Genomic DNA, 27,607 nt, shown 5'->3' with positions numbered 1-27,607 from the left:
TATACTGGAAGAAAAATGTTGTTTGCAAGGGATCCCCATCAATGAGTAACCAAAGTCTGTGCACTCTGGGGAGAACCATTAAAATCAGGACAACCTGAGCACCTAGGTGGCTCAGTTGGTTAAGCGTCTGACTCTCGATTTCATCTCAGTTCATTATCTCAGGGTTGTGCGATAGAGCCCTGCTCCATGCTTCGTGTGGAGCCTACTTAAGATTCTCTCTCTCCCCCTCCCCTTCCTCTGTGTAGAAAAATGAAAAACAAAATCAGGACAACCTTATCAGAAGGGCTGGTTATGTATGTACGTGCATATTTTGAGCTATGTTCGGATTCCTGTTAATTTTGCTCAAGTTTTGGGTATGTTTTTTTTGTTTTGTTTTGTTTTTAATTTTAAAAGAACACTGCCTGCCTTGATTTCCTGGTCTTTTAAATACGAAAACTCCCAGGTCTATAGCCTTGGTTGTTTCTTTCCTGATACTGAGAATCCCTCATCACTTTTCTTGCTAACCTTCTATTTATCCATTTGAAAGTTGCTGAGATTTGCTTATACTATAATTTCAATGATATTTTCTGAAATGAATTCAATCACCAAAACTATACTGCATAGGATATGGCAAATATTTGTGCTCATTCCTTTGAAGCCTCAACCTGGCTGGCACTGCTCTCTAAATAGAGAGCAGGATTAACTGAGTAATAAGGCAAGAGTGCACAGTAGTTTCTTTAATAAGTTCTTCAATACTGTTACTGTGAGGAGTCTTTTAAAAGGATTTAACCTCAGGTAGACAGAAACGTCAGAAATATTGAGAAATGTCCATATTCTAAGACATCTGCTATGTTTAAAAAATTGTAACAAGCTTTATGCTATCAAGGAGATCCAATGAAAGATTTTTCACATTTTCAGCCTTCTATTTCACAAATTTCAACGTGGTCGTTTTGGGTTTTTTCTTTTTGTTTTCCCTTTTGTTTTAAGGAAACTGGTTGTTTCACTGTATTTCTCCTGGGTTCCAGGGCTAAGCTCCCATACCTCTCCACCTCATAAAATTTGGACATGTTTCAGTTGTAACCTAATTCTCATCCTGTTAAATTTTTAAGGATAAGGATAATGGAGGATGCAATTTATCACATTAAAAAAGGATAAGAAGGAAGCAAAAGAGTTTTAATTTAAAACTATGTGAGAAGCTGGAAGTTTCGGGAAAGTAGTAGTGAAAGAAAAATACCTCTTTGTAAGCTGCAGGAGAAAGAACTATATAAGATGAAATTAAAGTAGAGATTTGAAACATTTTATGGGAAAGAGAGACAGATGTGCTTTTGGAACCGGGAAAATACTGGTTAACTTTTAGTTGTGATCACACTTCGGCGGTATCTACGTGAAGCAAATGTTTTGGCTCTAAACTTGTTTCTGCCTTTTTTATGTTTCCTGTCTTCACCAACCTGGAGACAGAAGATTAAAGCAGATTCTGACAATGATGAGGGTCAATCAGAAGAAGACTTTGCCTGTCTCATAGACACCACCCACTGATAAACAATTTCCTGTCTTTCAACTGGAAACATCCTCCTAAAAACTATATAAGCTAGATTTGGGGGCAAAATTGGAGAAAAGTGATCCTAGTACATTTTGCTACTCATAATTCATTCACTTGCATGAGAGAACATGGTGTTGGAAAAATCCTAAGACGTCAGACTGAAATTATGTCTGCTGTCATGTAAGTGAAGCATAGAGTGACAACTATTATTTCTTCCTAAGAGAGTTTCAATGATATAGTTGAATTCTTTTTTTTTCTGAAGGGGCCCTAACATATTTTCTTTTTGAAATGTACAAAGTAAAAAATTGTCAGACCAAATTATTATATATTTGATTATCCTTTTCCCATGAGACACTGGTACTCATATTCATAACTTTATGTACCTGAAAACAATTATGTCCTTTATCATCCCAGAATTTAGTGTTGAAAAAAGCTTAGAAGCCATGCTTTCTCCATTTGAAGACAAGGAAACTGAGGCAGAGTGCGAAGTTGTAATTTCTGCAAGGTGGCACAAACAGGACCTAATTAAAACTCGTATTTCCTAGTCTTCCAACTTCCGGCAGAGTGAACCCTTCACTACCTCATTTTGTCTTGTGAATCAACAACCATTTCCTCACCCTTTTAAAGCTCTCTCTAGGCCAGGATCCCTTAAAACTGTTTCCATCTGTAAATTATCTATCGGCATCCCAGGAAATTTGGGAGTTCATATATCTGAGACATTTTGCTCAGGAGGAGAAATTGTCTCACTGGTCCATTAATCGATGGTTACAAGAACACAGACTCTCTCCAGTTGTTTCTGAACATCTTAATGGGTCGGAGGAGTATTGGGGTGTAGGAAGACCCGCCTAAGTAGGAAAGCGTGAACAGGAAGTCCCCACAAAAAAAGTTACCTATCCAGGGGCACCTGGGTGGCTCAGTGGGTTAAGCCTCTGCCTTCAGCTCAGGTCATGATCTCAGGGTCCTGGGATTGAGCCCCACATCAGGCTCAGCAGGGAGCCTGCTTCCCCGACCCCCACCTCTCTCTGCCTGCCTCTCTGCCTACTTGTGATCTCTCTCTCTCTCTCTCTGTCAAATAAATAAATAAATAAAATCTTAAAAAAAAAAAAAAAAAGTTCCCTATCCAGAAAGCCCTCTTTTAAGTGTAAGCCCTGATGAAACTCCAAAACGTTGAACGATGGCAGAGTTTTGGAAAATTCAACTGTGCTCTGTGCAAGGCCTGGTGCTAAGGTATGCAAAATGCTCTGAGACTGAGAACAGGGGTCCGGAAAGCCAGGCCCACACTGTTTCTTACCGGGCACCCTATCTACAACTTCCCAAATTCAAACAGTAATATGGCCCTGGCTCCACAAAAACCTAAATAAACAATCGTGGTGGAGTCTGAAGAAAGGAAGGATATGATCCATGTATAGAGAGGGAGGTAGGCGGAACTCTAGGAGATGGGAACACACGCATATACTTTAAAATATGCTACATCCGAACACTTAAGATGGAAGGTTTTTGTTTGGTTTTGAACTGAGGATTTGACACCACAAACACATCCTACCTGTACTAGAGCTGGTGTGGGAGAGCCGAGAAAGCCTCTAGAGGTAGAAACGAGCCGGGAGTAAGTAACACAGCGAGCCCTTCACTACACTCGTGGGCTGGGCTCGCCTCGGCCCTTCCCACCCGCGAGCCGCGCTCAGAACAGGGCGGGCCGGGGCGGGGAAAGCCGAGCGCGGCGGGATGGGCCCCGGGCGGCCGGGGGAGGGCGGGGGGAGGCCGGGGAGGCGGGCGGGCGGCTTTATTGTTTCCTCTCGCCCTCCTCCGCCCGCGCCCTGCCCCGGCGTCACTGGAAAGCCGCCCGAGCCGCCCGGCGGCGGGTTATTTATAGAGCTGGCTGCGCGCGTCACGGAGCCCGGCCCGGCTGACGGGGCCGCTGACGCGCTTGGCCGCGGGGCCGAGTCCGCGGGGCTGCGCGCCGGGCGCCGGTGACAATGGGCTTCTGTGTGTGCAGCTGCCGCCGCCGCTGGGGGTCGGGGGAGGGGGGCGGGCGGCCGCTCCCTGACCCCCTCCCTCCCGCCCTCGACCCTCCGAAAGGTAACCGGCCTCTTCTTGCCCCTGGCCGGGACAGCCCCCCTCCACCTCCCGAAACCAGCGGCTTCTACCTTTTTTTTTTTTTTTTTTTTTTTTTTTAAATTTTACCAGTAAGTTTCCCTGGGCCCAGCCTCCCCGCTTCCACTTCCCCCGTCTCCCCCTCTCCCCGCAACATGACGGGAGAGGGGGATTTAGCCGGCCGGGGGCGGCCACTTTGTGCGTCCCGGGGAGCGGGACCCGCACAAGGCGCGCCAGCAGGGGATGCGGTGACCGAGGGGCCGGGAGCGCCGGGCAGGTAATGTATCCTGGACCTGGAGCGGGGCTTTGTTTGGGTGGGGGGAGGGGAACAGGGGTGAGTGCGAGCGCCGGGCAGCCCTGCCGGGGCTCTGGTCTCCCGGCTTCTCCGCCCCGCTGGCCCGCGCGCACGAAGCCGATCTGGGGTGTAACGCCAAGAGCGAAAGAGAAACTTCTGCGTGACTGACTAGATGAGGCTCCTCCCGAGAGACCAAGATAATAGAGGACTCCCCCCCGCCCCTCCCTGCGGGTTCTGGCCGGGTACGCCCCCACCCTGCGGAAGGAGGGGCTGGCGGGGATTTTAGGGACTTCCTGGGCTGCGGAGACCGGCTCTGAACCAGCCCCTCTCAGCTGCCGGGAGCTGGAAAGCTTGCTCTGGAGCCTCTCGCACGTGGCAGGCAGGCAGAGAACTTGCTGTGCCTTCTAGGAAATTGCAATCGATTTGTAATGCAGTTTCGCTAATTGGGAGTTCAAAATTAAACTTTAATAAAGCATTTGTGTTGTCTTGTGTAATTGTGAAAGCTTCCATCCGTCCTGGTAGATAGACTCTAAGTCTCAAGTTAATGGCGCTAAGCTAGATTCCCCCCCCCCCCCCAAGTACAATTCCGTCAGCCGTCGTCGGCGCAGCTGGATTTCCGTAAGGTACAGATGTTGCTAATGGCAGCTTAAGCACGGATGGGCAGATAGCATACGGAATGCAACATGTTGCCATATGGTTCCTTTAGCCTTTCACCTCCAGGGATATCAATCACATATATTCTGGGAGGAACTTAATGACTCTCCGAACGGCAAAATGAATTACCTGGTACAATTTATATCCCTTGACCTGATACGTTATAACAACAGGGAGATAGCATCTCACAGTTTCTGTGGTATAAACTGAGTTACAGAGCTACATTTCAAATTCTATAACATCTATCTGTGGTGTGAGGGGCCCTGTCAAATCATTCTGGCTGTAAAAGAGGGTTTCTGTATTACCTTCCTCCTCCCCACTCCCTCTTCTGAACGATACAAAGTTTATAAAGTTTAGCAAAACTGTTGTCTTAGAAATTGCCAGTCAGCCAACCAAATACTAATTGATGAGAGTATGGAGAAATGGAAAAGAGGATTTCCAATGCTAGTTACTCAATTAGTAATGTTTAGGAACACCCTACTTTTGGAATCCAGAAAATTAAAGAACTACAAGAAATGTGTGTTCTGTGAGTTGTTTCTATGTAACTCCTCAACCCATTAATTAACCATTTAAAATTCTTTTTTTAGAAAACAAACTTTATTCTTAAACATGAGAAAATGTCTTACAGGAAACAGGCCTCAGAAACATGAAATATAAGGAATATAAGAAGCCAAACAATTCTATACACAGCCCGCCTCCCCATACACATCTACTCTGTGTGTACTTGGATCATCCATGGGTAGTACTGGACGTTTGTTTTTCTCCCACCAACATGCCAGTGACAGCATACTGAAGTCACTGTTTAGATCCTAGTGGAATGTTTCTGTAATATTTCACAGGTCTTATTTTAAGTATCCCAGTGACTAATAAAATGGTTGATTGCCTCTAATTTCAGGTTATAAACATTGTTGTCTCTTAGTGTAACCGTCCTTTTTCTTCCGCTAAGGCAGAGAGGCAACACTAGAAAACAAGAAATAAGGGTTAAAAAAAAAAGTAAATAACTTATGAAAACATTTTTTCACTTTTACCTATTGATATCTGAAAGCTACGAATGTACTATCTTTTAAAAGATGACGACAATGTGTAAACCACATTAATTCATGTGAATTGATAGACTAACAAAATACACAAAATAGACCTAAGCGATCTAAACGAGTACATATTTTCAGTCACGTCACGTTTCAGAAAGTTAACATTCTAGAAGTTTATCTATACATCATGTCCTTTCAGAATCATTTTGAAATTACAAGATAATATTTCTCCTTTTCTTTTTACTTTTTGAAATGGAAGATGATGTGTTACCTAGTGTTTAAGTTAGGGCAATCATGTTGGTAGTTATTATCAAATAATATTTTTATAGCAGAAAATCTTATACAGAACACAGTAAGATATATATCTGAGTTATGGCAACCGTTGCTGGGGGCTGTTTTTGGTAATCTTTTAATGGCTAAGGTTTTCTCTCACCAGTACTCAGTGTGTTTTAACCCTGATCAGAAGTGAGCTTGTCAATAATGATTCCATCTCCATGACTTCTGAATAGGCAGTGAGTGGGTCCTTTAATCAGCTACACAGAACTTGCCTTATAAAGCTGTTATTGTCATGAGCAGATATTGCGGCCTTTTGTTAGGCCCCATGATTATTAACGTGTTTCTCCTTAAAAAGCCAGGCTGAAAGTCCTGCTGTGCTTCATTTCAGAATTCAAGTCCATTAGTAAATAAAATCCTAAGCAGCACTATTTGCTTTTTCTCAAGTTACAACATTACGTGTTGTTCACGAATGATTTCAGGCCCTTTTGTAGACATGAACTATGTATAAGTTTGGTATACGTACACAGTACTAAAGACAAGATGTGTATCTTGCATCATGACTTTTATTTTAAACGAAGATTTGATGGATGTCCATTGTTACTCTAAATGAGGTGGCTGGCTGCCAAGGGGATCCCTATAGCTGGAAAGTACTAGCTAGCATTGTTATTGTCTACCAGGGAATCACTTTCTATTTTTTGAACTCTCAGCTTCACCTCCCTCTTTAAATATTGCCCTTCCATATTGCTAATCTGAGAATTAGTTTGGAAATGAAAACTTTTGAAAATGTGTTTGTATTGCCGAGATCTTCACCACTGTTTCTGGTTGCCTACTGGTTTACAGCCTTTATCTTGAGCTGGCATGTTTATTTTAACTGAAAATGAAGAAATACTCTTAGGACAGGGTATATTCTCCATGCTCTATGTAATTTTAATTTCATGTAATCCTAGCTGCTTTCTTTTCTTTTTTTTTTTTTTTTTTTTACTCTTGAACGTATTTTAGAATATGTAAGATAGGGAGGATTTATGTGTTTCTCATGGTAACATGGGACAAGTTATGGATAGACATTAGGCCTCTAATAGAACTCTGCATTTAAGTGAGTGGGGGTGGGGAGGAGAGCTATCCAGAAAGAGTATATAGTTCCACTGCACTGGCCCTGTTTGCTTTTCAAATTTAAAATCTACATCGCTGCATTGGAAACTTGTTTCTCTCTTTTATAGCGTTTCATTTTTAAAGAATTCTTTAAAAACTGTCAATCTGTAAATATTTAACCAGCCAAGCAGGAAACAGTCTTTTATTCTCAGCTATATGCAGCTTTGTTTTTATCTGGGTTAGTGTGAGTGCCATGTAAATACCACATAAAAATTTGACTTGGTTTTCCTTACTTTGACTGAAGATTGACAGGGGCTTCTTTAATTAATCTTGTTCTCTTTCATGTTCTGTATTCAGATATTGAAATACAGTATTTTTATACATTTATAAGATTGTGTTTGCATTTATTTAATTTATGTTTCTTTTTTTAAAGCATGTAGCCTTGAATGTTTGTTCTACTATTTTTTTTTTTTCTTCACATCATTACTCTGGTACTGCTTGATGTAACTTGATTAGCTCCCTCCCCAGTCATGATTGGTAATTAAAATAGGCATTAAAATTAGTCACTTAGCAATTTTGCTGTTCAATTGGCAATTAAATTACTTAATTGCAATTAAAGTCCTAATTTTAATTGGCAAAATGATAGATGTAGATTTAAGATAATATGTATAAATACTTTAATAAGTGTCTATATAAGGATTACTTAATTACTCAACTTCAAGTTTATGCTGTTAACTTTAGAACTTTTAAGTGAGCAATGAAATTTATATTACATCTATTCAAAGGATATGGTAATTAGATTTATTACTTATCACTATAAGGGTCCTTGCTATAAGTTACTTTTGTAGTGTTAAAATTGTAGGCTTGATAATTGCAGAATTATGATGAGGAAAAGGGCATATATATCTTTGTCGTAATATATCCGTACAGGATCTTCATTTTTCATTAAATCGAGAGGTTCCTATCCCCCAGTTAGGCTGAGGAAAAAATCAAAAGTGGTTATTTTATCATTAAAGGTAGAACAAAAACTCACAGCTATAATATGAATACAAGAACTATTGCCAAGTATATGTATTTTATCTACTTAAAATGCTATAGAATACTGTGATAGTTACTAATGTTATCAGTTACTTTTAGAATTTCAAGTGTCCTTGTCCTTCACATATAGCAACTTATTTTCAGAATCTTTAAAAAGTCTTCTAGGACTTTGTACAATTTAATCACCCACATGTTTACTGAAATTAGCAATAAAATCTAAAACCAAAGTTACCCTTACTTGCTTGATCGAAAAGAATTCTTACATAGAAAATATTAGTGGTTGCTAGAGACTGAGAAAAGGGGAGAATGGACAGTTATTGTTTAATGAGTATAGGGTTTCAATTTTATAAGATGAAGAGATGGAGATGGATAGTGGTGATAGGTACACAACAATGTGAATGTATTAACCATCACTGAACAGTACACTTAAAAATAGTTAAGATGATGAATTTTATGTTATGTGTATTTTACCACACACACAGAAAGAAAATAGTAGGTTACTTTAAAAGCTAATGTTTAGGAGATGGTTACTGAGAGTCAAGCATTAGAGCTTAAAAGATGAAGGATTTTTATTATGCAAAATACTTTTTGAGTGGCATGAGGCTTTACCATATGTTCAGTTTTATAATTTTAATTTGCAAGTAGATGCTTCTAGAAAAAAAGAGTGCTGTTTTCTTCTGCACATCTTTACACATTTCTAGAACTGAGTTCTGAATTGGAAATAATTTTGCGTTTAGTGTTTTTTGGTTAAAAAAAAATCATGGGCTGAATAAAACTGAGTAAAAAGTCACAACTACCCAAAATGTGAATATCAGGTAAGCAATTGACTTGTTTTGTAAGCATCCTATAGGAAAGGAACGAATGATTCATCAATTAATACCTTATTAATGCAAATGAAATCACAAAAAGGAAAAAACAAAACAAAACAAAAAAACTTCAGTATTAAAAGCTGATTTTGTAGTTCCATAACTGAGTTTTTATTTCAAAGTGAAAATTTCTCTCTTCTATCACTAATGTAAAACTTCCTGCTGAATAGCAACAAATGCCATGAATGTAAATTTGTCCAAATATAACTTAAAATACATCTTGTTTTAATGTTTAATATAGTTTCCATTAAGTAATTTTGTTATGAAATATCTTAAAGTTATCTCAACTCTTGCAATAAAACAGTTATGTCTGTTCACTATATCTGAACTGGAAGGGCTATTCTGAGTTCATTTTGGGAGAATCCTGAATGAAATCCCCAAAGACCCCTTTCCCATGCATTAAGATAGAAAATCCTATGGGATTACATCCATGTTTGCTTTCTAAATTATACCAAAAGCTCAATTTTATTAAGTATAATCTGTCTAGCCATGCATAAAATAAAATACTTTGGTTTAGATGTGAGTGTATTATTTATATTGATTTTTTATAAAAATATTTTTTTACATATGTGTCACATTCTGCTTAATATTGGTTAACAGCATAAAAGATAATGTAGTAACACGACTTTTCTAAATGCTTTTCTGAGGTCATCTAATAGTATATATTGAAAGAATTAATTTTTTGTCACTTAATTTAGTTTTCAAAAGAAGGAGTTCTTTATGTATAAGACCAATTTTTACTCCTATTTAACTTTTTTTTTAAAAGATTTTATTTATTTATTTGACAGACAGAGATCACAAGTAGGCAGAGAGGCAGGCAGAGAGAGAGGAGGAAGCAGGCTCCCTGGTGAGCAGAGAGCCCGATGTGGGGCTCAATCCCAGGACCCTAAGATCATGACCTGAGCAGAAAGCAGAGGCTTTAACCCACTGAGCCACCCAGGCGCCCCTCCTATTTAACTTCTTAAGAAAATAGAACTTCATTGGGGATAACTTTACACATTTATACATGGCAGTAATTTAAAGTTGTATCTGGATCTGGGCCTTGAAAAAAACTAGTGTTGTCATTTTAATTGAGTTATAAAGTAGTTAATATTTAAGAATCTGTGTTTCAAAAAATCTTGAAAGGTTCTCATCATATAAATGCAAAATTTCAGTTTCTTGTAGCCTAAAGCATCATTTTAACATTTTTTCTAAAAGGTTGTTCAATTCTACATTTTGATTCCATTATATGTGTAATTAAACCTCTGTGCACAAAAGCATTCTCTTATGTACTAGCAAATACACCCACAGGAATCCTCTTCTAAACTATAATTTATTTAAACATGTAATCATAGGATTTTAAAACATGCTTTCATTTTTCCAAACTATATGCCAATTTGAGCTACTTGGTGATAAAATGAGAGATTTCATTACTATTTTGGTTTTTTCCCCCCTGTGACCTAACAGTGAGTTAAACATGGGCAGGAGGAAAAAAAAAAATCTGTTGTGAACCTAATTCCATGTGTTAAACTGTTTCCCCTTTTAAGAAAAATAGAAAAAGTATAGAAGACTTGTAGTTATTTATGAATTCCAGCACAGTATGAATATTTGGGCCTGCAGCTTGCTCTCCTAGGGTTTGGCCTAAGTAGTAAATAGCTAGCTGGTGCGTGCGTGCGTGTGTGTGTGTGTGTGTGTGTGTGTGTGTGTGATCTTCCTGAACGTTGTGGAGTCAGGCCCCCTACTGACAGCATCAGTCAATTACAGACATTGGCGGTTCCACTGAGATTTGTTCCATCACAATCTGGTGGGGACACAGGAGTCTGGAGTTCTGAGCAGGGTCCTTCCTTACACTTTTTGGGGCCTGTGTTGCGTCCTTCCCACCCCGAGCACATCTGAGCCCTACCAAAAATGCTAACACAGGAAGCCGCTTATCCAGTAATTGGTTTAAATGAGTTTATCAGTCTTTCATCCAGTGTGTCTTCCTAAGAAGTAACACTCCCCAGGAACTAGAATAGGAATTTGAAGAAGAGAGAGAACTCATACAGGTTATAGGATGCAAGGGGAAAAGTTCACCCTTTCTCTGTTGTTAATGTTATACCTAATGTCTCCATTTCCAGTTACTGATTATTATAATAGCTGCTGTGAAAACTACCTCTCAGTCTTGGGTGCAGTAAGACTTGGGCAAGGGCTCTGTTAAGCCCGACTCCACAGGTTGCTGTTGTAAAATAACGCACCGCACTACAGTGTTTGTCTCCTTCTGAGCTCACTTTAAGAACTCCAGAACACTCTCCACTCTCTAAGAGAAAATTCTCAGTTGTCCGCAGACTCAACCCAGGCTAAAGCCAAGTGTTTTTAAGAGCCTTAAGGGAGGAGGAACTTGTGCAGAGAATGTATCCACTCACATGTGCGTATTTGGGTAGGGAGGGTGATAGTTACAACCTTAAAGTTCTCCTGGCCCCAGCTTTCCTAGGAGTATATTAAAAAATAATAACCGCCACCCCAGCGTGGCTGCGCCTGAGTTTCCGACTGCCTGAAAATAGCTGCCGGGAGCCTGGCCCACCGCTGGGATCAAGGAAAGCTCCTCCTGGCAGCGCCCTGCTCCCTCGCGGAAGGGGAAGGGAACCCGGGAGGGCGCCACCGAGCTAGAGCCGCTGCTATTTTGGGCCCAGCCCCGCGGGTGCGTCAATGCCTGCGCCCCTGCGTCACCGCCACCCCCACCCCTTTCCTTCTCCCCTGCTCTCCAAACTCTCACTTTTTCCCTTTCGTTCGCGTGGAATCGTTCCTGCCCACGGGGCGCTGACGCTACTGAGCTCATGCTAATAGGCTATTCTTCGCCCTCCTCCCCTCTTCCCCCTACTCACACACCCTCACTCGCCACAACAGCCCCCACACACACAACACACACACACACACTCACACACACTTCCTGGTTTTATTTGTACTCCGGCCCGCTGGGGCACCGCTGAGCCGCAGAGGCGGCGGCGGCGGCAGCGGCAGCCGCAACATCTGGGGGAAACTTAAGGTGGTCACGCAGGTTTTCCAGAGGCTGCGGCGCAGAGGAGCCCACGGCTTCCCGGGGCAGCCGTGGGACACCTGATGGCTACGCCTCTCCAGCCGCTGGGGAGCGAGCAAAGGCTGGGGTGCAGATTGAGCTGAGCTGCTTCAGAACGCGGATAGTTCCGTGGCGCTTTTGGCCCATCCAGAGAACACCAGGATTGGGGGCGGGTAGGGGGGAGTCGCCAAGGGGCTCCTGCAGCCTGGAAGCGAGCCACGCCGAGGGAGGTGGGGCGGTTGGAACTCTTCGCGGCCAGAGAGGGGGGACGCCTCGGAATCCTCCCTCCCCTCGTTCCAGCCTCTTCCAGCCCCCTGGGAGAAGCCCCGAGAGGCCCGCCCCGTTCGGGCCGGAGGAAAGCGAAGGGAGCTCGCATTCTGTAGAAGCGGCGTCTCCTTTGCTAGAAAGCGCCTCACGCCCTCAGCCGGGCGGGTGGACAAGCGTGCAAAGTGGAGTCAGCGGAGACTGGGGCGGCCGCGGGGGGTGCGGCGAGCTACCACAGTGCTCCGGGTCCCTCTCCTGGAAGGGCTGGGCACACAACTTTACGCTCGCGGAGATACCCCACACCGCCCTCTCCCTTGTTTTGTCTTTCCCTCTTGGCTCTGAGACTGAGGTTTGAGAGCCCTTGTGCTTCAGAGGAGGGTTGAATTATTTCTCTACAACTCGTGCTAGGGTACGAGTTGGTGGGCACTGAGGAGTGTCGAAAGTATTAGAGTTGGCCAAAGGTGAGGTTAGAGCACCTTTCTGCTGAAGGCACACCTGTTGCCCGCTGCTTGGCTGTATTGTCTGCGATGGGAAAGTAGGCGACGCCTCACTCTGACTTTCGGGATCCCTAAAGGGCTGGGTCACTGTCTACCTGTATCCCCTCTCTTCACCTTTCCACGCACCACGTCTTTCCTTGCACGTGGGCACTGCAAGGGAAGAAGGGAACATGGAGAATAGGCCCTACCCAGTCCCTTCCACCTTCCACCTTCGACTGTGTGTGTGTGTGTGTGTGTGTGTGTGTGTGTGAAGGGGGAAGGGGAGACAGAGAGAGAGAGAGAATGCTAATGCCAAAGGAGGAGGCCTTGGACAGGAAAAGGGAGAAAGGGGATATGCATTGGACTAGGGAAATCCCACCCTAATTGCCTAAGGCCTTTGAGCTTCTTGGGTCATGGGACATCTGTCCGCGCTTCCGCTAATGGGGGAGACAATTGTGAGTGGATGACGTTAGAAAAGTGCCAGGCACAGCCCATCCCTCACTAGTCCAGGAGCCGGCTACCTAGCCCATACCAGCGTTCCCTTCCGCCCGGGCTTTTGTTGCACCCTCCCCCACATGTGAGCAGCCGGGCGGCAGCAGTGGCCCTTGGTTTAGGGGAAGGCGAGGTGAGATGTCGCGGTGCTGCGGGCTGCGCGGACCTGTGTGGAGAGGTCACACCTCTTTCGGAAAAAAAAAAAAAAGAGAGAGAGACAGAGAGAGAGAGAAAAGAAAGAAAGAAAGAAGGAAAAAAAAAAAAAAAAAACCAAGCTGGCGACCAAGGTGAACCCAGAACGGTTCCCACCTTAAAATCGGCCCTGCTCGTGACGTCAGGTCGGAAATATACCAAAGCGAGAGCCGGCCAGGAGTCCGGGGAGCGCGGCGGCGCGGCGATTGGGCGGCGAGCCGCTGACGCGCGCTGACGCGCGGAGACTTTAGGTGCATGTTGGCAGCGGCAGCGCGAGCCACATAAACAAAGGCACATTGGCGGCCAGGGCCAGTCCGCCCGGCGGCTCGCGCTCGGCTCCGCGGTCCTGCTCCCCTGCCCAGCCGGCCGCCTCGCCTGCTCGCTCCCCGCTCCTGGCGACTTGGTTACCTTCGCCCCTCTCGCCCACCCCTCTCAGACCCTGCTACCAGGACTCCCAGAGGAAACTACACTTCGGCTGAGTTGAATGAATGAAGAGAGACGCGGAGAACTCCTAAGTGAGTAGGTAGAGCCCGTGCAGCTCGAGTTCCTTTATTCTTCTTTCGCCTTTTGCACTTCTCTTCTTTCCACATGTGTTAGTACAGGTTTTCTCCAAGTGGGCGCCAGAGGGTCGGAGCGTGATGGGGCCGGAGGACGGGGAATAGGTGCGCGCGGCTACGGCGGTCATTTGTCCGAACTCCAGCTTTGGCATTAGGGGGGAGTTGGCGCCCAGCAGGCTTCCAGGCTCCTCATTGGTGGACGTGGATGGGAGACTTGCATAGTTTGGGGAGCTGTGGACTTGCCCGGGGGAATATGTGGCCAAAGTTTGCTCTTAGAGTGGAACGGATTGTGACCATTGGACAAGGAGACTCCAAAGTCCTGTATATACGAGGGGCCTGGACGCTACCCACAGACTGACAGGGAGAAAGTTCTTCAGTTTATGTGTTGCTTGGGAACTGTGTCACCGCGGCTGGCCGGTGTGCCAGTGTTTCCTGGGTATTATTGAATAAGGGGTGGTGTTGGTGTTGGTAGAGTGTCCTATTACTAAGTTGCCTGAAATTTCTGGTTTTGACACATGTGCTTGTGTATGTGAATACGTCAGAGAGAGAGAGAGAGAGAGAGAGAGAGAGAGAGAGAGAGGAACAGAGATGGGAGTAAAGAGTACAGTTATGAAGCTGTTAAGTTACCAGGAGGTTAATATCCAGCACAGGCATATAGCTCTCAAAGGCTGTGGGTGTAGTGGGTCTCCTTTCTTTCTACTTTTTTTTGACTAACCTTCCTCCCCAGGAAGCAAGATAATGGGGGAGTGGGGAGGAGAACAGAAGGAGTGGATGTTTGGCTTTCTTTTTCATTAGTAATAAGATTGTCGATGCTCTAGAATGCCTTCCAAGTGGCAACATTTGAAAATTACTAGGACATAAGAATGCCTCGTTGCCCCGGCAAATAGGCAGATTGTGGAAAGCTGTATAGGCGAGGTGTTCAGCTTCCTGTGTTGGGAAGTGCTTCTAACCTTGGTGCCAATACCAGATAAGCTGTTTCCCTCCCTCTGCAACTGACCTAAGATGCTCCTGGAAAAGTAGGGTCTTCTTTTCCCACCCCTTGACCATTAAAGATGTTGAAAGACAAGTTTCCTGGAGAAGTAAATGGCAGTTCACCTGTATCCTCAATCCCAGTGTTCTGTCTTTTGACACTTAGAAAATCCAGATGCTTCCATTCAGATTGTCTTCAGGGCTGCCCAGGCCTTGCTAGCATTCTGTAACACATAGGGGTGGAGGGAGAGATTATTTTTCTCAGATTATATTTTTGACTCGACTTTCTTTACCCCCTCCTGAAAGAAAAACTACTTCTGCCACAGAAAAATTTAGGCGAAGTTTCCAATGCTGTATTTTATTAAGCTCTAGTTTCTTCTTATTTGGGTCTGAATGAAACTAAAATGGAAATGACACTACCTTCCCACCCCCACCTCTACTTCCATCCCCACTCCCAACCCCTACATCTTAGGGTCCAATTTATTGCATCATAAGTATTAAGTAAGTACATGAAGTACCTTCTCTCCTTCAGAACTCTCTGCAAGGATTTACACGGTGCAACGGGTGGCACTTTGTGTTGTTTACAGTCATCTCTTTTACACATTTTAACTGCTGAGTTTGGTAAGGGCTACACAAGAATTGCCAATGAAACAATCAAGGAGGGCGGAGAAGGGCTTGCCTGGTGACCCTACAGATGCCCAGCTGAATCTGTCGGGCAAGTCACCCTGAAGCTTCCTGTGTCTGTATTTCAGGGAGGAGATCCGACAGGCTGGACTCCCCATTGCTTTTCTAAAAATCTTGGAACTTTGTCCTTCGTTGAATTACGACACTGTCCACCTTTAATTTCCTCGAAAACGCCTGTAATTCGGCTGAAGGTTAGTGCAACTTCATTTCTTTTTTTCCCCTCCTCCGAGTTCCCCGAACATCAAGAAACAGGGCCATCCAATCTTCCTCAGCAAACTCTGTAAGTTAAGGTTTTCCTGGTCCATCATCTTCGGGAACAACATCCTCAATGTGCAATTCAACCTTATTTCTAGAATGAGTTTGCTGAACCCGAGCTTCAGAGGAATGGCTCATATGAGCAGGACCGTCGGTGTGATGGGGTGAAGGGGGAGGTGTTTGAAATATCCGGGAATAAAGACCCTCAAAAGCTTTCCAGCTCTGGGTCTTCCTTGGACCAGTCTTTCCATGCCCTGCACGGTTCTGCCCCACAGCATTCGCTCTCCGCTCTTCCTCTCGCGTCCCTACATGCTCTCTGATCGCCGAGGGCTGCCGGTGTAGCTCCAGGTGTACCCGAGCCCGGGAGAAAGTGTTCAGTTGACCAGGCTGAGTGTATATTACCCTGTTTCATTTCCAGCCATGCCTTGTGTTCAGGCGCAGTATGGGTCCTCGCCTCAAGGAGCCAGCCCCGCTTCTCAGAGCTACAGTTACCACTCTTCGGGAGAATACAGCTCCGATTTCTTAACTCCAGAGTTTGTCAAGTTTAGCATGGACCTCACCAACACTGAAATCACTGCCACCACTTCTCTCCCCAGCTTCAGTACCTTTATGGACAACTACAGCACAGGCTACGACGTCAAGCCACCTTGCTTGTACCAAATGCCCCTGTCCGGACAGCAGTCCTCCATTAAGGTAGAAGACATTCAGATGCACAACTACCAGCAGCACAGCCACCTGCCCCCCCAGTCCGAGGAGATGATGCCGCATTCCGGGTCGGTTTACTACAAGCCCTCCTCGCCCCCGACGCCCACCACCCCGGGCTTCCAAGTGCAGCACAGCCCCATGTGGGACGACCCAGGCTCTCTCCACAACTTCCATCAGAACTACGTGGCCACCACGCACATGATCGAGCAGAGGAAAACGCCCGTCTCCCGCCTCTCCCTCTTCTCATTTAAGCAATCGCCTCCAGGCACCCCCGTGTCTAGCTGCCAGATGCGCTTCGACGGGCCCCTGCACGTCCCCATGAACCCGGAGCAGGCAGGCAGCCACCACGTGGTGGACGGGCAGACCTTCGCTGTGCCCAACCCCATCCGAAAGCCTGCGTCCATGGGCTTCCCAGGCCTGCAGATCGGCCACGCGTCGCAGCTGCTGGACACGCAGGTGCCCTCGCCGCCGTCGCGGGGCTCGCCCTCCAACGAGGGATTGTGCGCCGTGTGTGGCGACAACGCGGCCTGCCAACACTATGGCGTGCGCACCTGTGAGGGCTGCAAAGGTTTCTTTAAGGTGAGCGAGGACGGGGCCGGAGGAGGCAGGTAGGGGCCCCCTAGTGCCGGGAGCCTCGGAGTGCGCGCTCCTCCTGGGTGCAGGCAGCCCAGTCCTAGTTCGTCCAACTCCCGAGATCTGCGGAGGCTTTCCTGCAGCCGCCCATGGCCTGTGGCGGAGGCCTCTGGGTGCTTGAGAAAGGGAAATAGCTAGACCCGGAGATCAGGGGTCGCATCCCCGACACTCCGGCAGGCCCCAGCCCGAAGTTGCAGGAGCCTGAGTTGGAAGAGGGTCATTTGCATGTGCTAGGAGCTGTCTTCTCTGTTCAGATTGAAATTGGTTAGGACAGAGAACCGTGTCTGAGCTAACCAAGTGGAACAGAATTCCCTATGGTCAAATTAAGTGATCTCTTTATTTCGCCATCCTGATTGAATAATCTTATCATTTTAAATAGAGAAGGTCTCCAAGGAATGTAAATAATATGAATGCCCACGGATTTGTATTTACTGAGCGTCTCCTTCTCCTTCTCTTGGCATATAAAACACAGCAAGGAGCGGCAAGGTTAGCTCAAATGTTAACGCTATCAATTTTCTCCCGTTAAATGCCCTGGGGGAGGAAAACGAAAAGAAAGAGAAAGAAAAGGAAAAAGAAAAAAAAATAAAAGAGGAGTTGTGTGTATGTGTTTGTTTATGGGGAGGAGTGTAGATCCCAGCCATTCAGAAATTGTTCCTGGATTTCCTGGGTTGCTGGATTTTCAAAAGAAAAAAAAAATCGGTCTATATTGTCTCCTTTTGCAGCGCACGGTACAAAAAAACGCAAAATACGTGTGTTTAGCAAATAAAAACTGCCCAGTGGACAAGCGGCGCCGGAATCGCTGTCAGTATTGCCGATTTCAGAAGTGCCTGGCTGTTGGGATGGTCAAAGAAGGTAGGTCGGGACAAGCAGCCCATTCCCTCGTCTGCGCCCGCGGGGGAACTGCGGCTTCTATCCCAGTCGCATTTTCCACTTCCCAGCGCTAGGAAGGTGTGTGTGTGTGGGGGGGGGTGTCTCCCGGTTCCCCCTCATCCGCCTCCCGCCTTGCTGACCCCGCAGCTGCCTGCTTGCCCATCCTGCCCTGGAGAAAGCAGCCGGGCCCTTCTCGCCTTCAACTCTATGACCCATTTGGAAGACGACATAAAACAACCCCACATTTTTTTTTTTTTTTAATGCTTCTCGTCAGTGAAGGCTTTACAAGCAATGGGACCCTGTGCAGCCTGCCCTGGCGCCCGGTGGCTGCGGCCTTCCCAGGGAGGGGCCCAGGCGACAGCTGGGTCCCGCTAGGGGGAGCGACGCTAACCCATTTATTCCTTCGCAGTGGTTCGCACGGACAGTTTAAAAGGCCGGAGAGGTCGTTTGCCCTCGAAACCGAAGAGCCCACAGGAGCCCTCTCCCCCCTCGCCCCCGGTGAGTCTGATCAGTGCCCTCGTCAGGGCCCATGTCGACTCCAACCCGGCTATGACCAGCCTGGACTATTCCAGGGTAAGAAGCTGGCGGGGGTAGCATGTGGACAAACCAACAGATGGGCAGGACCCCTTCCCACACCCATCACTAAGCCCCAGACTCAAGCAAGGCTGTGGCTTTTCAGTTCTGAGCAGAGCCACAGGAGACAGACAGAGCAACAAACAATCCACGTTACTGGGAGTGTAGACATGAGGACAGACAGAAAAGAAGAGAAGACAGGTCACAGCGATCCCATCTCTGGGAGACATCTTTCTCACTGCCATGGTACACGCATATACTCACACACTAATGCCTCTAATGCCTAAAGCAGAGGCTGTGCAAAAATGCCCCCCACTTGGATTTTATCCCCAACCTTCCATAGAGATGCTTTAATCCTCATCCTCTGTGGCACTGTCGGGGTGGGGAATGCCTGCTTGGGGGTCGGGAAGGGAAAGAGAAAGGTATAAGGAATGGCAATGGTGTTAGGAATCAGGTGGTCAGATTCCTTTTTTACCCCAGCTGTGAGAAATGTGTGGGCTTTAATTGGAAGAAGTATGTCGGGCAAACCTAGAAGCCACTGCCATTTTATTAAGATTTGCAAAGAGCGTCTCTGCTCAAGACCCACTCTGGGACTGGCATGAATACTAACGTGTCAATTGTTTTGTGGAGATAAGAGTGAACGTTTCCCAGGGCTGGATGGCACTGTATTTAGTCTGTATGGAAATGGTAATTTACATATTTAAAGCAGCGACCTCATAGCACCATCCCTAATTGAATTAATTGCCCCGGAACATCTAATTTCCTTACTGGTCAGAGAGAGGTTTAATTGTTATAAAAACCCGGCTCCCCTACTAGAAGCGGGGTTAGCAATTTCACGGGTTATATATTTTAGAGAACCTCATTAAGTGCTTTTTAAAATGAAATTCCAGTTCCAGGCGAACCCTGACTATCAGATGAGTGGAGATGACACCCAGCATATCCAGCAGTTCTATGATCTCCTGACTGGCTCCATGGAGATCATCAGGGGCTGGGCTGAGAAGATCCCAGGCTTCGCTGACCTGCCCAAAGCCGACCAAGACCTGCTTTTTGAATCAGCTTTCTTAGAACTGTTTGTTCTTCGATTAGCGTACAGGTAATGGAGGAGGCAATCCAGGGAGGCTGGGAAAGGAGGAAGAGAGGACTCGAGAAGGGAAAGAAAGACGAAAAGAGAAATAAAAGGGGAGAAGTGAGAGGGGCAGAAGAGGAAAATGAAAGAGGGAAAGAGAAGGAAAAGAGAGTAGACAAAAGGAAGAGACGGGAAGGAGTGAGCCCAGAAGCCTTGGATGAATGGAATGGAAGTGGGATAGGGGGCGTTCTTGATTGTTATGAAATTAAACCCGTTCAAGATCTACTGGTCTACATTTTATTAACTCTTCCATAATTAGTTACCTCTTAAATCCCTCATTTATTGCTCTTCAAGTAATTAGTTGTTTAGCTTTTCTCTCTCTCTTTTTCTCCCCTCTCTCTCTTTGGTATTAATTGCAGGTCCAACCCAGTGGAGGGTAAACTCATCTTTTGCAATGGGGTGGTCTTGCACAGGTTGCAATGCGTTCGTGGCTTTGGGGAATGGATTGATTCCATTGTTGAATTCTCCTCCAACTTGCAGAATATGAACATCGACATTTCTGCCTTCTCCTGCATTGCTGCCCTGGCTATGGTCACAGGTCAGTACCTCACTTGCAGGGCAGGTTTCCAAAACTGCCCAGCAGGATTTGTCCCGGTTTTCCCTTGCCACTGATCCTCCCTGCTCCTGCCAGCTAGCTAACTGCTTTGTGTGTTCCTCTTTTGTTTCTGATTGTGTTTTCTGCAGAGAGACACGGGCTCAAGGAACCCAAGAGAGTGGAAGAACTGCAAAACAAGATTGTAAATTGTCTCAAAGACCATGTGACTTTCAATAATGGGGGGTTGAACCGCCCCAACTATTTGTCCAAACTATTGGGGAAGCTCCCAGAACTCCGTACTCTTTGCACACAGGGGCTACAGCGCATTTTCTACCTGAAACTAGAAGACTTGGTACCACCGCCAGCAATAATTGACAAACTTTTCCTGGACACTTTACCTTTCTAAGACCTTCTGCCATGCACTTCAAAGGAACTGGAAAGAAACCTAAAACTATCCAGAGGGGGCAAGTCACAAGGCAGAGATATCCCTGTGAGCGGCCTCAGCTCTAGCCCGCCCCCACTCCCTCCACAAAATCCCAGTCCCTTAATCCCTAAAGAAACAAAACAAAAAAAAAAACAAAACAAAAACTGTTGCTATTTCCTAACCTGCAGGCAGAACCTAAAAGGGCATTTTGGCTCCGGGGCATCCTGGATTTAGAACATGGACTACACACAATACAGTGGTATAAACTTTTTATTATCAGTTTAAAAATCAGTTTATTGTTCAGAAGAAAGATTCCTAATGTATGATGGGAAATGTTTGGCCATGTTTGGTTATTGCAGTTAAGACAAATGTAATACATACACACACACACACACACATGCACGCACACACTCACTCACACATTGTAAGGGGACCCACAAGTATTGCCCTTTAAAAGACTTCAAAGTTTTCTGCTGTAAAGAAAGCTGTAATATATAGTAAAACTAAATGTTGCGTGGGTGGCATGAGTTGAAGAAGGGAAAGGCTTGTAAATTTATCCAATGCAGTTTGGCTTTTTAAATTATTTTGTGCCTATTTATGAATACATATTACAAATTCTAAAAGATAAGTGTGTTTGCAAAAAAAAAAAAAGAAAAAAGAAAAAAAGAACTACACAAAAAAGGGACAAGCATGTTGAGTCTAGGTTGAAAATGTTATAGGCACTTGCTATTTCAGTAATGTCTATATTATATAAATAGTATTTCAGACACTATGTAGTCTGTTAGATTTTATAAAGATTGGTAGTTATCTGAGCTTAAACATTTTCTCAATTGTAAAATAGGTGGGCACAAGTATTACACATCAGAAAATCCTGACAAAAGGGACACATAGTGTTTGTAACACAGTCCAACATTCCTTGTTTGTAAGTGTTGTATGTACCGTTGATGTTGATAAAAGAAAGTTTATATCTTGATTATTTTGTTGTCTAAAGCTAAACAAAACTTGCATGCAGCAGCTTTTGACTGTTTCCAGAGTGCTTATAATATACATAACTCCCTGGAAATTACTGAGCACTTTGAATTTTTTTGTTTGTTTTTTTTAATGTCTAAAATTGTCAGTTAATATATTATTTTATGTTTGAGTAAGAATTTTAATATTGCCATATTCTGTAGTATTTTTCTTTGTATATTTCCAGTATGGCACATGATATGAGTCACTGCCTTTTTTTCTATGGTGTATGACAGTTAGAGACGCTGATTTTTTTTTTTCTGATAAATTCTTTCTTTGAGAAAGACAATTTTAATGTTTACAACAATAAACTATGTAAATGAACAGAATTTTGTCTTCTTTCTGGGTCAGGAAAAAATGGTGACAAAACAGCAATATAAAATAGAATTGGAGATCGATTTATGATAGGTCACTTATTCAACATTTGAGTTTCAAACTCACAGCCTACATCTATTCTAGCAAAAGAACCTGGGAAACTGAACTAATTGTCCAGAAAATTCAGTACAATATTTTTCCTCAACCAGAATTGTTGCGTGTGGCAACCTGAATTTATCAGAATCAATTGAGAATATCTTAACACTTTCGTTAATTTTGCTAAGAAGTGCAGCTTTCAGAAGAGAAGTTTAGAAACCAGATAACTTTCGAACTTTTGCAAGGTCTGAAGTCCTGTCAGGTTTTTGTCTCGCAGAATGTTTAGGAAGTATCTTTTTAAGACTCAGGAAGTTAACATGGATTTGAAGTGTGTTGTACATTATTTCTGGTTTTTCCAATTCCTCTACTTATTACTGTTGTAATAAGGAAGAGGGCCAAGCATTTGGGGCCCTTTGGACCTTGGGTCAGTGGTCTTGGCATACAGCACAACTCAGTAGAGCTGTTTCTTACAACTTTTTGTTGTCCTCCTTCAGTAGATAGTGATGAGGTACACTTTGAACTTTTAGGGTAATACCTCCTTCTTTAAAGTTTTTCAGATAAATTATAAAATAACTATTTGTCAGCTCCTGGGTCTGGTACAAGTAAGTCATACCACAGCTTCCATGATTCCACCCATCACCAACTTTCAGCAAAGAAAGCAATAACATTATAGACAGCGGCTGAAGGTCTGAGCTTCCTGCTACTCAAGGTCCTGGTCCTTGGACAGTCAAGGTCCTGCCTAATTTGCTTCAGGCCCGCGGTGAATTCCTAGTATAAGATGGAGACCATCTTCTTTGCTGACCCCAGTGAATTACAGATGGCTTCTGGGGGCACTGAAATTTAGAGAGTACTATTGTTTATAAAACACAAAGTTAGAAATTGCCAGTAAATTGCCACGAGAGAGTTCTTAGGTGGTAGTTTTTACTTTGCTTCCCTCCCCCCTCCTTTTTAAAAAGATAGGCTTTGTGCATGGGAGAAAAAGAAGGCGTGTTCAGTTATAATTTAAGGTTATTTTAACCAGAAATATTTCTCTGCAGGTTACTCCGGGGAGACAATAGTAGGTGGTCACAAAAGGGATTAAATAATAAGCGAAATATCCAATTTCCTGGCTTTTTTGAAAAGATGGGGCTTGCCATTTCCTTTTATTTTCACAACTTCTGTCCAACCAAAGCATCACACTAATAAGCAGAGGAAGAGAAAGCTCTTTAGAAATGCTGGGAGTCTGCAGAGCCGTCAGGGCTCATCTCTCAGGTGCCTCTAGCCCCGAGACAATTACATTCCGAGTCAGAATCCCCGAGAGTTGAACCCAGAAACGAACTCTTTTGAAGATTCTCCCTGAAGGAAGTGGCTGCGCATCACCCGAGGCCAATGAGGTGTTAGGTGGGGCGCCTCCGGAGAATTTGGGGTGAAAGGAGGGAGGAAGAACTCTCCCAAGCCTGCGTGCAGATTGCACTGGCGGCTCGTACATTCAGCTGTAATTTCTAAATTGCAAAGTGGTCAGTGCTTTTTCTGCTTCACAGTTATCGAGTCAATTTCCAACCGCCGGCTGCGCACGGAGTTGTAGGAGGAAAGAACCTCGCAAGCATCTCTCCTGCATCTTCCGAGATCCGCGCAGTTGAGGACTTACACTGCCCTAGTCTTTCTATGAGTAAAGCCCAGGAAAAGCAACAGACACGCTGCATTGCAAAATCCAGACGTCGCATGGGACTTCTTTAGAAAGAGATCAAAACTTTATAATGAAGGCTTCATATCACTCTCATCTTCCCACATGCTCTTAAGTTATCATGTATCGTTTCAGCTATGGAAAATACATAATCATTGTTCTGAGGATATGACCATCCACTTCTCTGCTCTGAAAGGTCTAATTTTAAGTCTTCGCGGTGTCTAGACTCACTTCGAGTGGTTGCTTAGAACGCCCTGGCTTTATGGAGAGATGCCTTTAATTCAAAGCAAGGGTGAGCAGAGCTACTGCCTGCTACTTGGGTTATGCTTCTCCGCCCGTCCAGGCGACCTCAGCGGTCTTTCTAGGCGCTCAGGCGACCTTTGCTCGGATCTTTCGCTGGGGGGTGGGGTGGGGATGGGAGACTGAGAGACTGAGTCAGACAGAGACAGAATAGTGAGAGGAAGAGGGAAGTTTGCATTTCTGGTTCTAACAAGAGGCGCGCCTGACCCAGGAAGGGGATAGCACCCTGCAGTGACAGCAGCACCCCATGACCTTACCATGTGTGTTTCCTTTTGGTGCACGACTCCGTTCCTAGAGAGTTTGGGTGCCCCCTCCACTAAAAATATCAATCACGAGTCTTAGGGGACACTAGTTCTCAGCGTGCAAGGGACCCGACGGGGAGAAACACATATTCTTGCCAACTTATGAATGTCACTTGAAGGTTCAATTTTACTTTGCCTTGAGACTCTCTTGGCTTTGTTGGTATCAGTGCGTCTACACGAATATCCAATTATCTAATTATATTTTAAACCTAGGCGTCGGCAGTGAACACTTCCAAGATATGAACAGGTCTGTGATGGAAAAGTTGTATTTTATGGTAATATTTTGATCACAGAGTTTTCCAGGACAGGATACATTTCCATCCCGACAGGCCCCACCCAGGGTACCAGCACCAGAGCACTTCTGGGCAAGTCGCGTGTTGCGCATCTTCGCGCCGCAAGCCCCGCGCCAACTCCGCACACACGTCCGTTTCCCTTTTTATCCGCGGCGCGGCAGCGCGGAGGTAGCCTCGGAGACTGAGGGCTGGGGGTCTTCCGGGCCGGCCTCGCCTCTGTCGGTGAGACAGGCGCGGGTCTGGAGGCCGTGTGTGCCTACAACCACCTTAAAAATGGAGACAGGTTCTATTAAGGCGCGAGGGGGGAAAGAGGCTGTTTGGTACCGCGGATTCAACAACTTTCTTCAGTATTATTTTGCTGTTTGAATAGAAGTCTGGGACGGAGTATCTATCTCTAAGACATCTTCCTAAGGCTCTCCCACCACCCTCCACCTGTCACCGCTATTGGGGAACAGAAACTGTCGCTCCGTGGGCGCGCCCTGGAGTTTCTCACAATCCAATTCCTGTGCACCCGGTGAGCCAGGACCTGACTCAATTTTAGAGTCCCACAGAGGAGAGGTGGGGTTGAGGGGGGGTCCTAGCCAACTCCAGCCAATCGTTCCTTCCCAGAGGACTCAGCAACTCCTAAAAAGGGCGCGCCTGGTGCAATAATCTCTGGCAGAGGTTCTGTTTAGATCTGTGCATGTGGCAGCACTGGAACCAGAGCGATCACGGTTCGTATAGCCATATGGGGGTGGGGGGCATTCAGTCGATATTGGCTGACTTTACTGGGAAAGAAAGATATGAATTCCAAACTAGGTCATCATTTTTTAGCAATTCGATTTTAATAATCAAATAAACGCAGAAATCCAATTTTTCATTTTTACTTTTAAATTTTACTAGAAATCCCTACTTGGACATCACACGTAACCATTTAGGATAGTGAGACTGTTATTTAACGCCATTTTCCCTCAGTACATCTCCTGAGCACGACTGGAAACGACCGCTGGGGCCCGCAAGGACTTTTCTCCCACTTTAATCTTGGCGTTTCCTTAGGGCAAGTACAGCTTCGGCCGGGTCTGAGGGCGCCTCCTTGAGCGGTGGGTGAGCAACAGCGCTGGAGCGCAGGGCCCACCCCACTCCGGAGGCGTAAGGAGGAGAGTGGCACCCCTAGTTCCCAGGCGAGAAGTGCGCTCCCGGCCCAACTGACAGCGGCGGGAGGACTCCGGAGAGCGAGGCTCTAGCCGCTTACTCGCCCCCCCCGCCCCCCCGTTTTCTCACTTGGCCCCCTTGTAGCGTGGTCTGATTTCGAGGCCCCAGGATTACTGAAAAGAACATGCCTTCTTGTGGTTCGGCCGAGGGTGAATGTTGGAGACGCAAGTGTTCCCACTGCCCATTGCGTTTCGGAGACTGAAGAGTTTGACTCCGCACGTTGCGCCAAAGACTACCGGGGGAGCCTGGGAACCATTAGGACAAATTTACCTGGGTTAACTCTCTGTTTTCCTCCTTTTCCTGCCCTGCCTTTCCCAGCTGCTCCTTGCTTTTTTCCCCCAGCTGTTCCCTGCGCCGTTCCCCACAGCGGGAGGCAGCAACAGGTTCCCGACGCCGCTGGGCCAGGTTCGGCGCGTCGGGGCTCGAGCAGGTGCGGCCCTGCACGCCCCCGGCTTCTCCTGCGCCCACCCGTCAGTGGTCAGCCTTGGGTCTACGGGGCATCCATCCACACTACGCGGGGGAACCATTTTTTCCAGATGTGGGGGAGAACAAAAGAGTGGGGGCAGAGGTGCCAGGTGCATCCGCACCTCGGGAAGAGCCGAGAGAGGGACCCACACATCCGTGCCACACGCGTGCCCCGCACGTGTGCTCTCAACTCCCAAGCTTGGGGGAAAGATGGCGCGCATCCTGGCCCCGCTTTCCGATCTCCTCGCGACCGAGTTCTGAGCCCAAGGCCCGGGAGCCGCAGGAAGAGACTCGTCAGGTGGCCACATGAGTGCTGCGCTCTCGGAGGGACCGTGGGGCAGCCAGTCCGCCTCTCTGCCTGCCGCGGGGAGCGCTCCTTGCTTCCTTGAAGACACCGACTGCAGGTGGCTGGCTGCCCTCTTCTTAGCTTAACCGAGTTCTGTTTGGCTTGCTCAGCGGGTCTGGACAGAGCGCCGAACAGGGAGCGGGATCTTTAGAGAGATTGGCTTCTCTGCTTCCCTCCGCGTTTCTTCTTCCCCTAGTTAATCTCTCACTCCTTTTTCTTTTTATTTCTATAGAAACTTGTGTTTAGAGAAACTAGGATTTCCAGGACACGTGCCACTTGTCTTAACAGATACAGTGCCCAAGTACATGTGAGAGACTTCCCCCGGGCAGTAGAGGGGGGTGGAAGGACTGCTGCATGAGGGAGGACTCTATCGGGTACTGGAGGGACTTCAGGGGACCTGAACTTCCTAAGATTTTCTGCCTCTGGAAGCTTGCAGGAAAGGATTGTGCTGACTATCTCAAATAGAATTGGACTTTTACAAAGGGTGTGGAGGTAGAAAGAGACTCTTGATCAGTAGGCTGCAAGTAGGTCAGTGTTTTTCGAACCGAGGGTCCCCGCCCACGCATGGTTTGTAAAATCAATATAGTGGCTTGTGATCAGAATTTGCTTTCCAAGAAATAAAGGAATAACAGCATAGAAATCATGAGTGCTTTGCACAGAGTAGCCAAACTATGAAAAGTTTAAGTATTTTTTGCTGGAACTTTCCTTGGGCTATAACATAAAATATATTTGTGAGTTTGGGTCTTACTCAAAAAATTTGAGAGCCCACTGCTGATGGACCAGACTGGGCTGGAAGCAAAGGGGAGGGGATGTCTATACTGAGAGATACTGAGAAGGGATTTTCAGCAATGCAGTGATGTTTTTGATCAGTTCTCTCTCTCTCTCTCTCTTTTTTTGTCCCCCATCTCCTCACTGCCCCTCTCCTACTCCAGTGGGGTTCTGCATCTCTTTATCCCCTGGCCTGTTATGTGCTTGGAGCCCTG

The 27,607-nt window shown here is 45.9% G+C and overlaps 1 protein-coding gene across 5 annotated transcripts; it reads left to right on the top strand.

The window, feature by feature from the left end:
* Positions 1 to 3,655: 3,655 nt before the first annotated feature.
* On the top strand, positions 3,656 to 20,808 carry NR4A2 (nuclear receptor subfamily 4 group A member 2). 5 transcript variants are annotated; one of them, XM_046019563.1, is made up of 9 exons: positions 3,656 to 3,887; positions 13,751 to 13,829; positions 15,593 to 15,715; positions 16,198 to 17,063; positions 17,840 to 17,969; positions 18,397 to 18,560; positions 19,451 to 19,653; positions 20,046 to 20,224; positions 20,371 to 20,808. In XM_046019563.1, exons 4-9 carry the CDS (start codon positions 16,200 to 16,202, stop codon positions 20,625 to 20,627), a joined length of 1,797 nt encoding a protein of 598 aa, XP_045875519.1. In that variant the 5' UTR covers positions 3,656 to 3,887; positions 13,751 to 13,829; positions 15,593 to 15,715; positions 16,198 to 16,199; the 3' UTR covers positions 20,628 to 20,808. The 5 variants fall into 5 exon arrangements, 4 of the variants coding, with proteins under 4 accessions (XP_045875519.1, XP_045875521.1, XP_045875518.1 ...); XR_006820328.1 differs by lacking the exon at positions 3,656 to 3,887 and having other exon boundaries at positions 13,623 to 13,829; positions 20,167 to 20,224; positions 20,371 to 20,438; XM_046019565.1 differs by lacking the exon at positions 3,656 to 3,887 and having other exon boundaries at positions 13,628 to 13,829; positions 16,376 to 17,063.
* Positions 20,809 to 27,607: the final 6,799 nt, after the last annotated feature.

The sequence above is a fragment of the Meles meles genome, chromosome 9, assembly GCF_922984935.1.
Source record: "Meles meles chromosome 9, mMelMel3.1 paternal haplotype, whole genome shotgun sequence".
Lineage (NCBI taxonomy): Eukaryota > Metazoa > Chordata > Mammalia > Carnivora > Mustelidae > Meles > Meles meles.
This window is presented reverse-complemented; position numbering and strand designations above follow the sequence as displayed.

Coding starts and splice junctions, on each gene's coding strand:
- NR4A2 (XM_046019563.1), top strand. CDS start 16,200: ATGCCTTGTGTTCAGGCGCAGTATGGGTCCTCGCCTCAAGGAGCCAGC. Junction 18,561..19,450: donor CCAGCCTGGACTATTCCAGG/GTAAGAAGCTGG, acceptor ATGAAATTCCAG/TTCCAGGCGAACCCTGACTA. Junction 19,654..20,045: donor GTTCTTCGATTAGCGTACAG/GTAATGGAGGAG, acceptor TATTAATTGCAG/GTCCAACCCAGTGGAGGGTA.